Raw genomic sequence first — 14,408 nt, forward strand, 5'->3', positions numbered from 1 at the left:
TATATCTCCTTTCCTTTCTCCCCAGGCCTCACTGCCTTTGGCAGTAGCACTGCTACCAACTATGTACTCCGATAGTGACTCGGAGTCATCAGAGTCCAACACTGTGGTCACCATGTTCGAGGAGGAGGTGTTCACCAGGCAGTACACGGTGTTGAAGACCTTGGGCCAGGGTGGCACTTCCGATGTGAGGCTGTGCTCCCACCGCCTTACAGGTGCCCCAGTTGCTGTCAAGGCTCTTTTGAGGGAGAGGTGGTCGGACCCAACAGTGCCCGAAGCGGACATTATGAAAATGCTCAGTCACCCAAACATCGTCTCGCTTGTGCAAATAATTGAGACAGAACACACAACTTACTTAATTATGGAAGTTGTCAGAGGAGAAGAGCTACTTAAACGAGTCCGGGACGCTGGATGCCTGAAAGAAGATGAAGCTAGGAGCATATTTGTTCAGCTGCTCAGTGCCATAGGCTACTGTCATGGTAAAGGTGTGGTGCACAGGGACATAAAGCCTGACAATATCATAGTGGGTGAGGATGGAAAGGCTACACTTATTGATTTCAGCCTCGGAGACACATTCCTACCTGGACAAAAACTGGAAAGGCTGTGTGGAGCCTTCCAGTTCATTGCTCCAGAGATCTTCCGAGGCCTACCCTACGATGGCACAAAAGTAGATATGTGGGCCTTGGGGGTCATTTTATATTATATGACCACCGGATTCCTGCCATTTGGAGGAGGAACCCTGTCGGAACTGAGCAACAAGGTGATGAATGGAAAATATCGTACACCGGATCATCTCTCCGACGATATTAGGAGCATGATTAGCCTCCTGCTAACTGTCAACCCAAGGCAGAGGCCAAATGCGCAAGAACTCGTAAGCCATCCATGGCTCCAGCAAGGGGGAAAGACTTTGACATTCCATTACAACAGTGACACCAGATTCCCAGACCCTGATATAATGGGGGCCATGGAAAGCATTGGCTTTCATTCCCAAGACATAAGAGAAGCTTTAAAACACAAGGAGTTTGACGAAACTAGGGCAACATACCACCTATTGAAAACCCTAGCAAATCAGGATGATGGCACTTATGTGCAAAGAGATGTCACTAACCCAGGAGTGACACCTTTCCCTTCACCAACAGACCCTAACACTTACCCTCTGCCTCCCAGGAGAAGGGCCAGTGAACCTTCCCTGAAAATACTAGTGTCATCTACTGGACAACGTCCTGGGGAGACAAATGCCCCTGTTGCGCCCAAGAAGACACCCCCTATGGGCAGTCGTCAGCAAAGAAGAATGACTGCCCCTTGCATCTGCATTGCTACTTACACTGTCGTGGAAGTAATCGAAACCCTCGATAACACCTTCTCCTCTAGCTCCCAGTTCGAAAAGGCCCCAAGTGAGCCAGAAAGAAGGAGACCGTTCACTCCAAGACCCCCGCAGCCTCAGGGATGGGCCAAATGGAAGAAACGAATTTCGAATTGCATCAGGACTCTATGCTGCTGCTGCATGTCACCTGACACGACAAGCCGGAGGAAGGTGTGCCCCCAAAAGAGAGAGGACACCCCAAAGATGACAAGAAGTACAAGGCATCTTTCAGGTACATTTTTATATTTGCTAAATCTATTTTTTTACTAATATTTGCATATAGACAGTTCATGATTAGGTTCTTGAAGTACAGTGACTTAAATCTAGTTCTATCTAGATAGTGTGGGATGTGGACCCTCCTACAATTAAACACAAGTACAAGACTTTCTTATTCCAGAAGTGTAGAACCAGAAAACCATCAAATCAAATCAAAACCAAAATCCACTAGTGTAACTCAGTTCCTGTGGCTCAGCTCAGTGTCCCAAGCACAGGACTCTGGATCTTCTGAGATGCAAATGGTTTTGGGCCACACCCCCTCTGGGTTTCTTTTGTCCACAGCCCACACATCCTGTCTTCTCCTGTCAGATGGAATTGGTCCACACCTATCATTGATATGGTTATCACTGAGTCTTGGCATCTCCAGTGTGTTCAGGGCTGCACTGTAATGAGGCTACACCTTCAACAATGGACTCTTCTGGCCTCTCACAGCACCAAACTGGGGCTGTTTTCTACCTCCCCTTTGACCCCTCAGCTTTCAGGCTGCCCAATCCAATACCACCCGGGAAATTCTTACACAAGATCTTGTTTGACTTCCAGCATGAGAAGCAGACTTTGCCACCATTCAAACAGACTTCTCTTGAGATATACCAAGGGATTGCTTTTGAGAAGATTTTAGCTCTGTGATGTCTCTGTCTTCTTAATCATGTCAAGTGTCTCAGCCAAAGATGAGTTGCAGCAATTGTCCTGGCTCATCGAAGTTTCCCTTTAATGTCCTGCTCTCTTGTTAATCAAAGCTGGTTCTTTGCCCCATGTCCCCCACTGATCAGTACCCAGAGATTACCAAACAAATACACTGCAAACTACAGTGGTGATCCTATGTAAAGTTCCTGGGCACTCGACTTCAATCATTAATAAAATGGCCCACAAACTTGCCCACAGGTAATCTGACAAAGGAAAATTTTTCAGCAGTTTTCCTGTTCCAGGTGATAGTAGCTCATGTCATTCTAACAAAAATCTAACCAGCACACCTCTGAAGTGTAGTTCCCCCTAAACTTCAGAACAAAGCATATTTGTTTACAAGACCCTTTTTGAGATTTTAAGAGTCAAAATTAAATGGGCTGGTCCTTTAATTCCTAGAACAGGGAGAAAATAAGAGCAAAGTAACCCAAGAATAAGATTATCCTCTGAATCTAACCAGGAGGTCCATTTCCATCTACCACAGTTTTGACTACTGTTTTTCCCGTGATATAAAAACGGTATAGTGGGAATGGGGAGCCAGAATTTCCCTCAGTGAAGCTCATTCAGGTGAAAGGTGAATTGGATGCCAATGTGGCTGCCTGAAAGGTTGTTCCCACATGACTTAGCTTCATGTTGTGTGCCTCCTGATTTGATGCTGTTATACCCCACATACTTTTGTCACGCCTCTCACGTTCTCCTTGGGTTTTACAGCTTTGTCCTGATTGGCCTCTCCTCACCCCAGCACATGCAAGAAGCCACACCCATCAGCAGATAGGTCTACATTTTCTCAGTCTTCCTCTCAATGGCTCTTGCTTCTCTGGCTGATGACCCAAGGTACCTGACATAAGAGAATGGAGACTTCGGAGCCAGACCCATAAGCCTGCCTGCCAAAGAAAGGAGGGAGGCTGCTGCTGCTGTCAAGACCTTCTGGAAGTGGACCACCCCAGACCTGATGCTCCAGCTCAGGCTGCGAATAGTGATAGTAATATCAAATAAAGAGAATTTGCTTATTCTCAATGATTTTCAAAGGTTGTTAGGATATATTAATTGGTTTTATCTTATAGTAACACACCCAACATTTTCCTCTGCAGCCAGCCACATGGTATTTAGTGAATCATGTCAAATGAACTGGGCCTAGAAAGCCCCCATATACTTAGAGCTATAAATAAAGTAGGAAGTCATGGTTTCTTTGGAAAGTCAGTTGTGGTAGATGGTGTTTTGCTGGAACAGACATGGAAGGAGTGTTGTCTGAAGCAGACACAGGTGAAAGGAAGCTTTGCTAAATCAAGCATATGAAAAGATGCATGAGAGAGGATTCTTCTCTAAACACATCCATGTATTGATTCCCCTTACATTGCCTAGCTGAGCTCCATTTGTCATGACTCCATAGAGAGAAATGCACCAAAATCCTTCTGGTGGTGTTCAGGTGGCTTCTTGCCACTTCCTCAGACTGGGGCCAATTGGCAGAGTGACGTCAGCTGATACAGACTTACAGGGAGTGTTGCTAAGACAGACTTAATGTGCTGAGGCAAGGCCCCTGGAGGACACATGATGTTCTGAGGGAATATAAATAGGACTGAATGGACAGTGGCAGGGCTTTTACAGTGCTTTTTGGTCTCAAGACTTCCATGATTGTCCCTTCAGTGAGAGAGGTGTGGCAGAGAGCGTCTGCTGGCATTCCTGTCAGTCTTGGTCACTCCTGCTGGCTCCAACCCTGAGTTACCAGTTTTAAACTAACTTTTTGTTACCAACATTATACCTTTTAAATCATGCCCAATAGCTTATAAGCCAATACTTTATAGTCAAGACATGCAAAAACCTATACCTTTAAGACCAATTAGACATAAAAATAAAGTGACGACAGGAATCCTATAAAATTAAACCAATTTTTTTCTAGCTGTAATTTCAAGAGAAAAAAGTACTTTGAACCCATAATCACAATTGTAGAGATTTCTCTAGAAAAAATAACCATCAACCCATTTGCCCTAGAATTTGAGATGTTGCTGGCTCTTTTAAAAGCAGCTTTTTACTCCAAGTTTAATGTAAGGCACTTTAAATCAACCCCTGCCGTGTAAACTGAGACTGAACGGGTCACCAGCAGATGAAGTTTTACCATTTTTTTAAAACATAAAACATTCAAAGAACGAAAGAGAGACAGACACAAATTGGCAAATTGGTGCACAAAAGCCAGACAATGCACAGAGCAGAAAGCACATTTGTATAAATATGTAACTGCTTGTACTTACAAGGATCCCGTTACCTTCAGGGGAGTTGTAGCTCCACTCAGGGTGGCAGAGAGGGAATCCATAAGAGTTCGGTTGCCATTCTTGCTGTGAGGCATATGTATGCTCTGAGGGGAAATGTCACTGCAGGGGCCAGAGGTGGGGACAACTTGTCAACTGCAGTCCCCCATAGCTGGTCCAGAACCAGCCTTAGAAGATGGGGCTGAAGGGGCGGGTGGTGTCCTCTGTGAATTCAAAGAAAGAGGGTAGGGAGAAGGGTCTAAAAGGAGGAGATTGGCATCAGGATCTGATAACACTGTCCCTTGGGGGTCTCCTGGAGAGCATAAGTCCCCAACAACAGAGGTCCTGTGGAGGGAAAGAAGCAATGGACCCAGGAGGGCAGAAAGGTGGCTAAGTCCTCCCAGACAATGATATGTGGGACTTGGTCTGAGTGACTTGCAGACCCAGTCCTAAAGATTTGTCAGAGTCAGAGTAGAAGCAGCCTGTCCCATGGATTCAAACAGTCATCAGTCCAAGTCCAATAACAAAACAGAGGACACTAAGACAGTAAAAAACAACCGCCCAGCAACCACCACAAAAGAAAAACAGACTCAGATGGCCGAGGGCAGAATCCCCCTTTGCCCAGATGGAGATGAACCCTATCACATTCTTTCTCCCAGTGGGAAACCAGAACATCCTCCCAGTCCCCCAAAGTCCCCACAGCATTCCAGCACCTCTGCCTGCCATTCTGGCAACTACAAAAACAGACTCAGATGGCCAAAGGCAGAATTCCCCTTTGCCCACATGGAGAAGAACCCTATTGGATTCTTTCTCCCAGCGGGAGACCCGAGGGTCCTCCCAGTCCCCCAATATTGCCACAGCATTCTGGCAAGTCTGACGGCCATTCTGGCAACTACATATCAAAACCAAAACTACAGACCAAATGTGGCCTTTAGGAGAAAAACAAAAAAAGAGGCACACAACACAAACACACAGACAAAAATGACAGACATGTATCCCACATTACCTTGCTTGAGTAAACCTCCCCATACACTGCGTCTGGGGCTTGAGGAGGGAAACTTCCCGGGCAATGAATCATATGTAAGAGTCTGTCGGAAGACACCGCCACACTCAATAAGGCCACAGAAACCAGAATCACTACAATCTGCAAGAGGTTTATTGTTCCAGTGTACACGGGGCTCCTTCAGCACACAGGCAGGAGATCCTGAGCTCACTAAGACTACCCTTTTTATGAACATTTTGGCAGGGAGTTCAGGGGTCCCCTAAGTTGGACAACTGTGACTGGTTACCCTAAGCAACATTTAAAATTATTGGTCACCTCGAGAAGGGAGGTTGTCTCTGCAATTTGGCCCTGTCCTGCCCACCTTGAAGCAGTTGTGGTGTTTCCTGGCTTTGTCTTTTTGTTGAGTCACTTCCCTCTCTTGCCTCAACCTAGGCAGGCTGCTTCTGTATAGGCCTTATCCTCCCCCAGGCAGTCCTGGGCAGAATGCAAAGTTTCAGTCCAGCTTTGAGCCCCCATTCTGGGTTATGGGGAGCTGGCCTGCTGTTTCTGACAGGGTTCTCACAAGGTGTCACCTGACCAAGCCCGCTCACTCAGTCAACAGGTTCTCCAGTGCAGGAGTGAGGATTGAAAAGAAAGACAATTAGACAAAGCTGCAGTATGACCTCAGTCAATTCTGAGACTGAAGGCAGGTTTAATAATTCTCAATCCATTTTTGTACCAATTTAATTACATGCAGGAATTAAGATCAATAGTAGTACAATGAAGAACAAGCAAGACAGTAAACACAAAATTGTCAAGGCAATAAGCAAAGTTCTGTGACACTTGTTTCCCTTTGTCAGAATGACCAAAACACCTGAGCCTGCTTCCTTGTCCAAGCCCAGAATCTTGCCTGAAGCTTGGTTCTCTTGTTCCACTCTAAGTTAAACATTCCTGCCATAACCTACGTCCCTCTAATGCCCAAATGTCAGATTCCTGCCTGAAGCCCATGTCCCTGGTCAATGTCAAGTTCCTTCCAGGCAGCACAGCACCCCAAGAAGGCTCTCCACATAGGTTAAAGCTTCTTGTCTCAGTGGTTTTCACTTTGTCCTTTCTTTTTATTTTGGATCCCAGTGATTTTTTACTCTCATCCCTCATGTCTCAGTAAGTTTCTTTATATCTCCTTTCCTTTTTTCCCCAGGCATCAATGTCTTGGGCAGTTGCATTGCTACCAACCATGTATTCAGACAATGAGTCAGAGTTATCAGAGCCTGACACTGTGGTCAGCATGTTCAGTGAGGATGTGTTCATGATGCAGTACACAATGTTGGAGACCTTGGGAGAGAGTGACACTTCCGACTTGAGGCTATGCTCCCACCACCTAAAAGGTACCCCAGTTGCTTTCAAGGCTCTCCTGAAGAGGGAGAAGTGGTTGGAGCCAACAATGCTGGAAGTCTAAATCATGAAAATGCTAAGACACCCAAATATTGTTTCCCTTTTACAAGTTATAGAGACAGAACACACAATTGTTTAATAATGGAAGTAGCCAGAGGAGAAGAGCTACTTAAATGAGTCCAGGATGCTGGATGTCTGAAGGAAGATTAAGCTAGGAGCATATTTGTTCAGTTCCTCAGTGCCATAGGCTATTGTCACGGTGAATGTGTGGTTCACAGAGACTTAAAGCCTGACAGTGTCATAGTGGATAAACAAGGAAAGGCTACACTTATTGACTTCAGCTTAGATGCCAGATTCACGCCTGAGCAAAAACTGGAAAGGCTGTGTGGAGCTTTCCAGTTCAATGCTCCAGTGATCTTCGGAGGCATAGCCTATGATGTCCCCAAAAGTAGACATGTAGGCCTAGGGTGTCATTTTATACTACACAATGACTGGATTGCTTCCATTTGGAACAAGAACCTTGTCTGAATTGAGCATTAAAGTAATGCAAGGGAAATACCAAATACCTTACAATCTCTCTAAAGACTTAAGGAGCATGAAGCAAGTCTTTCACATTACATTCCAACAGAGGTACCAGCTTCCCAGACCCTGACATAATGGAGTCCATGGAAAACATTGGGTTTCATTTGCAGTACATCAGAGAATCATTAAACAAAAATAGTTCAATGAAACTTTGGTTACCTACCACCTATTAAAAACCCAGGCATGTCAGGACAATTGCCTGGACATCATTTTATACTACATGACTACTGGATTTCTTCCATTTAGAGCAGGAACCCTGTCTGGATTGAGCACTAAAGTAATGCAAGGAAAATACCAAATACCTTGCAATCTCTCTAAAGACTTAAGGAGCATGATAAGTCTCTTATTAACTATCAATGCAACGCAGTGTACAAAGGTACAAGACCTCCTAAGCCATCCATGGTTTCAAGACTTTCACATTTCATTAAAACAGAGACACTGCCTTCACAGAACCTGACATAAGAGGGGCCATGGAAAGTAGTGGGTTTCATTCGCAGGAAATATGAGAATCATTAAAACATAGTTTAATGAAACTATGGCTACCTACTACCTCATGAAAACCTAGGCATGTCAGGACTATGGCAACTATATCCAAACAAATTTAATTAATCCAGGAGTGACACCTTTCCCTTGAACAGCAGATCCTAACATTTTCCCTCTGCCGCCCAGAAGAAGGGCCAGGAAACCTTTCCTTAAGATATTAGTCTCATCTACAGGAAAACATCGTCTAAAACAAAGTAGGGAGACAAATGTCCCTCTTCCACCCACGAAGGTGCCCCCCTAGGGGAGCCGTCACCAAAGATTAATGACAACCCCTTGTGTTTGTTTAGGAACTCACACTGTGGTAGAAGTGATAGAGGTACTAGATAACAGCTTTTGCATTATCTTTCAGGCCGAAAAGGCCTCAAGTGACCCAGAAAGAAGGAGACCTTTACTTCCAAGATCCCCGCAGCCAAGGTGCTCTGAGAAATGGAAGAAGAGAATTTCAGCATGCATCCGGGCCATGTGTTGCTGCATGTCACTGACACAAGCAGTCGGACGAAGGTATTTCCCCAAAAGCATGAGGACAACCCTAAGATGACAAGAAGTACAAGGCATGTTTCAGGTACATTTTTATATTTGCTTTATCTAGTTATTTTTACTAATGTTTTGGATATAGACAGTTCATGATTACGTTCTTGAAGTACACTGACTTATATCTAGTTATGTCTAGATAGTTTCAGATGTGGACTCTCATACAATTAAACACAAGTGCAATACTTTCTTATTCCAGAAGTATAGAACCAGAAAACCATTGAATCAATTCAAATCAAATCAACTTTGATTAAAAAGAACAATATATTCCTCCTTAGCCTCCAAGGTCAAGTAGGATTGACAGGTATCTCTTATAAAGTGTTATTTGTGTGGGAGGAATCACCGTTTCTGTTGTTCAGGGAGGCCGTGAAACTCCACCTGGTATTTTCTAACCACTGTCCACTCTACAAGAGGACAGTCCATACAGGACCCTCCATGGATCTTTCCTCCAAAGGAAAGACATGGCTAAGCATGGACTTAGAATTATCCTCACATAGAATGAGCACAGTTGTAAAAGAAGCTTAGATGCTCTCAAGCTCAAATAACCCCCAAGGATCATATCTTCTACCAGACTTGATATTCAAAACACATAAATATAGTTAATTTTCTCCACCTGAATTGTCTCAAACACCCAGCAGAAAATTATAACCAAAAATTAAAATGATTGGTGTATTTCTTGAACAGTTTAAAAGACCATACTCCCTAGACATTAGGTTTAAGACCACATGAGATGTTGTTCAGACAACCATTTCTCATTAGTGATTTTCTTCTTGATAAGAAAAATGCTGCCCAGATATAGAATGTTATGACCTTGGCACAACTCAGCACTGCATTATCTACCTGCAACCAAGAGAGATAATCCCCCTGGTTTTAACTGTCATTTGATTCTTAGGTTAAATTGATTTTCTTTCTCCCTCTTTAGAAGCCATGTGAAAAAGACCTCAGTGTGCGTCTGGTCATCCCAAGAGCTACCAAAGTGTCTGAAAGCAGATCCTGGGTTCATCACTCTTCAGACCAGCCTTGGATCAGTTGCTACTACAGGCGACACTTCAGGAAACAGTCACCTATTTTGTTTGTTATGCAGTGTCCTCTAGTTTTCTCCTCTCCCCCACCTTCAGCCCTTCTACTTCTACAGATGGCCCTTTAAATGGAGCCTCAGATATATACTGTGTGTCAAAATAGGACCAGTTCCAGAACTCCTCATGGGAGTCCCCCTTCTCTTGGACTGACACTCCCATGGACTATGCCCCCTCACAGCATGAAGCAGCTAACGTGATCATCACCCCCTTTCCTGACAACAGTGTCAGTCTCTGAGATGGGGCATGAAGGCAGTTTAGATGGACACAGGTGGACTAGAAAAGTGACAACAGGCTTCCTGACATAAGCCTTCTTATTCCCAGAAGACATAAGACTCAGTGTGGGAGCTGAAACTATAAGGGAAGGGAGGACACAGGGGCCCTATAAAATGCCTAAACCAGAAGCCTTTTAGAGTTATTCTAGCCTTAGGTATCACCTATACTATATGAACCAAGCTTTTATTTTTACTATCTCCATGGTTTCTGTCTTTCTGAGTATTCAGTTATTGTTCATGCAAGGGAACAGCTCAAGCATCTCCTAATTATATAAATCATCAGCCTCAATATAGAACTCATATATGTAACCTCCATGATACTTCACAGGAAGTTTGTAGTTTGTCAAAAAATTGCAATGCTATTTATTTTAATTTTATGCATCTGAATGCATGCATGCCTGAATGTATTGTACCAGATGTATACTTGGTGCCCATGAAGGCTGTAAGATGGTGCCAAAACCCCAAGAATCAGAGATAATAGTGAGCTGCCGTGCTGGTGCCAGGAACCAAAGCTGATAGAAGCAGCAAGGGTTCTTAACCAGAGGGACATCTCTAGAGCCCTGTGAGTAACATTTTGTCTTACTTGGGATATTGTTACTGTAAAGAGACATTGTGACTAATGCAATTCTTACAAAGGAAAACATGTCCTTGGGGCTGGCTTACCATTCAGAAGTTCTGTTGATTATCATCATGGCAGGAAGCATGGTGGGATTCAGGCAGATATGTTGCTGAAAAAGGAGCTGATAATTCTACACCTGGACCAGCAGACAGCAAGAAGAGACAGTGAGCTACTAGGCCTGGCTTGAGCCTTGGAAACCTCAAAGTCCTCCCCCAGTGACACACTTCCTCCAATAATGCCATACCTACTCCAACAAGGCCACACCTCCTAATAGTACCACTCCCTGGGGCCTATAGGGTCATTCTTATTCAGAACACCATACCTTTGTAAGAGTAAAGTTAAATGAAAGAAGCCAGATGTGAGAGAATCCGCTGAATTATTCGAAGATGAGCACTGTTAACTGGATATTTGCTGTGGAAACATTATTTTGGCTCTGCATGGCCTTCTACAATGCTTAGCAGCAAGTTCACTTTGTGAGGATTTGGAGAACTACAACTACTTTGCTCTTTTTTCTCTTTGTATGTTATGCTTCAAGTTACAACTCTCTTTCAGGGCTGGGATTGAGCAGAAGGCTTTATAAAACCTAATCAAGCTTTTCTGAGGGATGTGGCAGACCTGTACCACATCTGGCATGGAGAGGGCCAAAAAAGCGTATACTCTCTCGAGAACCAACAGGAGCATGGCATTAGGTAGGAATCACTGCCCACCCCCTAGACACAAAGAACTGTTCTCATTGGCAATATAAATGAAAATGATATTCATTTTTTTAAAAAAGGGGGGGGGAAAGCTAATCAAGTGCTCTACCACTGAGCATATCCAAGAATTACTCTATTAAGAAAAGCATAGCCTACTCCCCAAAAGAGAAGTGATTAAATACATTGGTTTTCTGAAAGAGTTGGAGGGAAAGATTTATATAACTTTAGGTGTTAGATTAAATTTGTATTTAGGTTGATGGTATAATGCAGAAACATTGCAAGGACTCTCTGAATTCCACACATAACAGATGATAAGACCCTGAAAAGACCCCAGGGACCACATCTGGCCTGGATGCTTATTGACCACTTCCCTAAGACTCTCTCCTCTGCATTTGTACCCCGCTCTTCACCTGTTACAAATAACTCAATCTCACCAAGTTTCTCCTGTAACTACTGCCCATGCAAGTTGACTTTAAAAGTAGTCACATTCGTACAGACCTGCCTCTGGCTATACTTGATTTTCAGGAATGAGCATTTTTCTCCCATTCACTATGCAGTGAACAATCTAAAACCATAAATTAACAACTATAGGCATTTCAATTGACTTGTTCGTCTACATGTTTCAAACTCCAAGGTTGTTCACTTCATTTTCTTAAATGTAAGTAGCAAAGAAGAAAACTGTTAAAGAAACAGACTTTGATATTAGAGTAAGGAGAACTCCATCCAGTTCCACTCCTCTTGCTCTTAAAGAAGGAACATGTTCAAGCCTGTCTGCTTTCCTTGAAACTCGGAGAATAAAACTACTTCATGGGATTTTTGGCTTTAAAGGAGTTAGCACATGTCAACTCCTTACTTAGTATCTGACTCAAATGAAGCAATCACTAACTTCCTAGTATCAATATTATATACCATACCAGGTACTCTAGTTTCACTTCAGTGGCTGTGATAAAATACCCTGGCAACAAGCAGCTTGGTTGTGGGATTTATTTCAGCACACAATTCAAAGTTAAGATCCATCACCATGGGGAAGTCAAGGTAGAAACTTTTAATGCAAGTTTCACCACATCCACAACAGAAAGATGACAGTAAACAATGTGTATATGCATACTTGCTTGTATCAACTGAAGTTCTCTGCTATTACACAGCGCTGAACACACTGCATAGGGAATGGTACTGCCCATAGTGGATTGTATCTACTACATCCATTATCTTAACACAATCCTATACAGATATACCCACAGATCAACCCAATGCAGACAATTCCTGATTTGAGACTCTCTTCCCAATTTCTGTCAAGTTGACAAAGCAAAGCCATGTCTGGAAACTACTTAGTATTTAAAATGGAATAGGAAAATATATATTTTGTTAGTGTCTCTGTCTGTCTGTCTCTCTCTCTCTGTGTCTCTCTGTCTCTCTGTCTTGCTCTCTCTCTCTCTCTCTCTCTCTCTCTCTCTCTCTCTCTCTCTCTGTGTGTGTGTGTGTGTGTGTGCATGGTGGTAGTGATGGAAGTGGGATTTTGGGGTGATGCTAACTAGGTCATGAGGCTCTTTTTGTTTTTTGTTTTGTTTTATAGAAAACCCAGAAACACTTAGTCCATTTGTCTCATAAGATTTCACGGTGATAAATGCTAACACCCTGTTTGTATTATGGTTAAGTTGAAGAAAATACCTATGTGATTCTGTTAATTCTCAGATCTTTGGAGGATACACTGGAGTTTATTTCACCTCAGATGGATGGTTTCTCACACTGAATAACTCTTGGAAGTTAGAACGTATGAGTACAAAGGGCAAACACCACAAAAATACTAAAAGAGGCTGAAGAAGTGCCCTAAGATGAGCTCTGGGTGACAGGTTTAATACAAGACGTGAAACTCTCCTCTCTGGTGCATGGTAAACTGCGATGTTTCCCATTGATTGGAGAGGAGAGTTCGAACCTAGTGAGTCTGAGCCTTCCTGAGGACAGGAGGAGTCTGGTACTGAAGAAAGATCAGTCCTTCCAAGGGAATTCCGGATTGGCCACCAGAGAGGGCAGGGTCTGACTGTCTCCCAATCACTAGCCTAAGAGAACAGGCTGTAGACACTCTCCCAATCAATATGTGTTTAAGTTGAGAAATCCAGGTATATGTCTGCTTGAGCTAGCCCCTTTAATTCACTGAGCTATGAATGAGTCATATTTAAACAGAAATGCATACAAGTCCTAACACTGATATAAAAAGAATATATTGCTATCACACTATCTTCTTACAGTTTTCAGGAATTACATATGAATCAGTAAGAGTCTAGTTTGCGCAGGAAAGTCAAGAAACGTAACAGGTATCTTAGCAGGCAGAAGTCAGAGAACTGACGGCTGAAAAAGAAGCCGAAGGTGGAAACTAGTATATACTGACTGCAATTCCCACTCTTAGGGCTGGAGAAACATAGAAGGTAAAGGAAGTTCACTAAATGGAGATTCGGACCCATGAGAATCAGGTCCGGCCAAGGGGCAAACCCTTCGCATAGACGAAGACGCTGGAAACTAGGACCAAAGGCTGCTAGAACTAAGATGGGATGAGTCCAGGAATTACTAAGAGAACAGCAAGTAAGCAGCAAGCAGGTCCTGTCCCTCCCCTCCAGTGCCCCCTAGCGGTGAGAACTAGAAGCGCAACCGAGAAGCAGGACTTGCTCTAACCCTCCTTCTAGAAGCCTTCATCCCCAACCCAAGACTTACTTCTCTTCCAGACAGAAGAACACAGGAGTGTAAGGCACTCTAAAAATGGTTGCATCTCTAACGGCCTCCACCACAAAAACGGGCCGTTTGTCTGTTTTCTTTTAGTTACTGAAACACCTTTCTTCTTAATGTAATGTCTGTTGTTCCAATTTCACAGTTATTTCTCGTTATTTGTGCATCTGCAACCGAAGTTTATGAAGGAAAGAGAGAACATGCCTGAAGTAAATGGTTAATTTGTTTATTTTCTCTTTGTGCTTAATATTTACAACTTCCTAGAAAGGACGAGCCCTGAGATCTGTTTGCAGATCTTTGTCTCATTGTTTCCACGTGTTTCCTTTCTCTCTTCATTGGGGGGATGGCCCTCTCTGGTTTGGGAGATTTCTATTTTGTTTTGAGGTTGTCTCTGCTCTTCTTTAAATGCAAAGACACCTGACTTAGGGGTGTGGG

At 43.5% G+C, this 14,408-nt stretch overlaps 2 protein-coding genes across 2 annotated transcripts in view; one reads left to right on the forward strand and one right to left on the reverse strand.

Annotated features, from left to right (window-relative positions):
* LOC127673836 (low-density lipoprotein receptor-related protein 11-like) overlaps positions 1–14,408 on the reverse strand; it is a 223,230-nt gene that overhangs the window by 183,816 nt on the left and 25,006 nt on the right. The gene's annotated exons all lie outside the window — the stretch shown is intronic.
* On the forward strand, positions 32–3,152 carry LOC127673832 (sperm motility kinase Z-like). Its single transcript, XM_052169581.1, has 2 exons — positions 32–1,592; positions 3,029–3,152. Exons 1-2 carry the CDS (start codon positions 62–64, stop codon positions 3,037–3,039), a joined length of 1,542 nt encoding a protein of 513 aa, XP_052025541.1. The 5' UTR covers positions 32–61; the 3' UTR covers positions 3,040–3,152.

The sequence above is a fragment of the Apodemus sylvaticus genome, chromosome 23, assembly GCF_947179515.1.
Source record: "Apodemus sylvaticus chromosome 23, mApoSyl1.1, whole genome shotgun sequence".
Classification (NCBI taxonomy): domain Eukaryota; kingdom Metazoa; phylum Chordata; class Mammalia; order Rodentia; family Muridae; genus Apodemus; species Apodemus sylvaticus.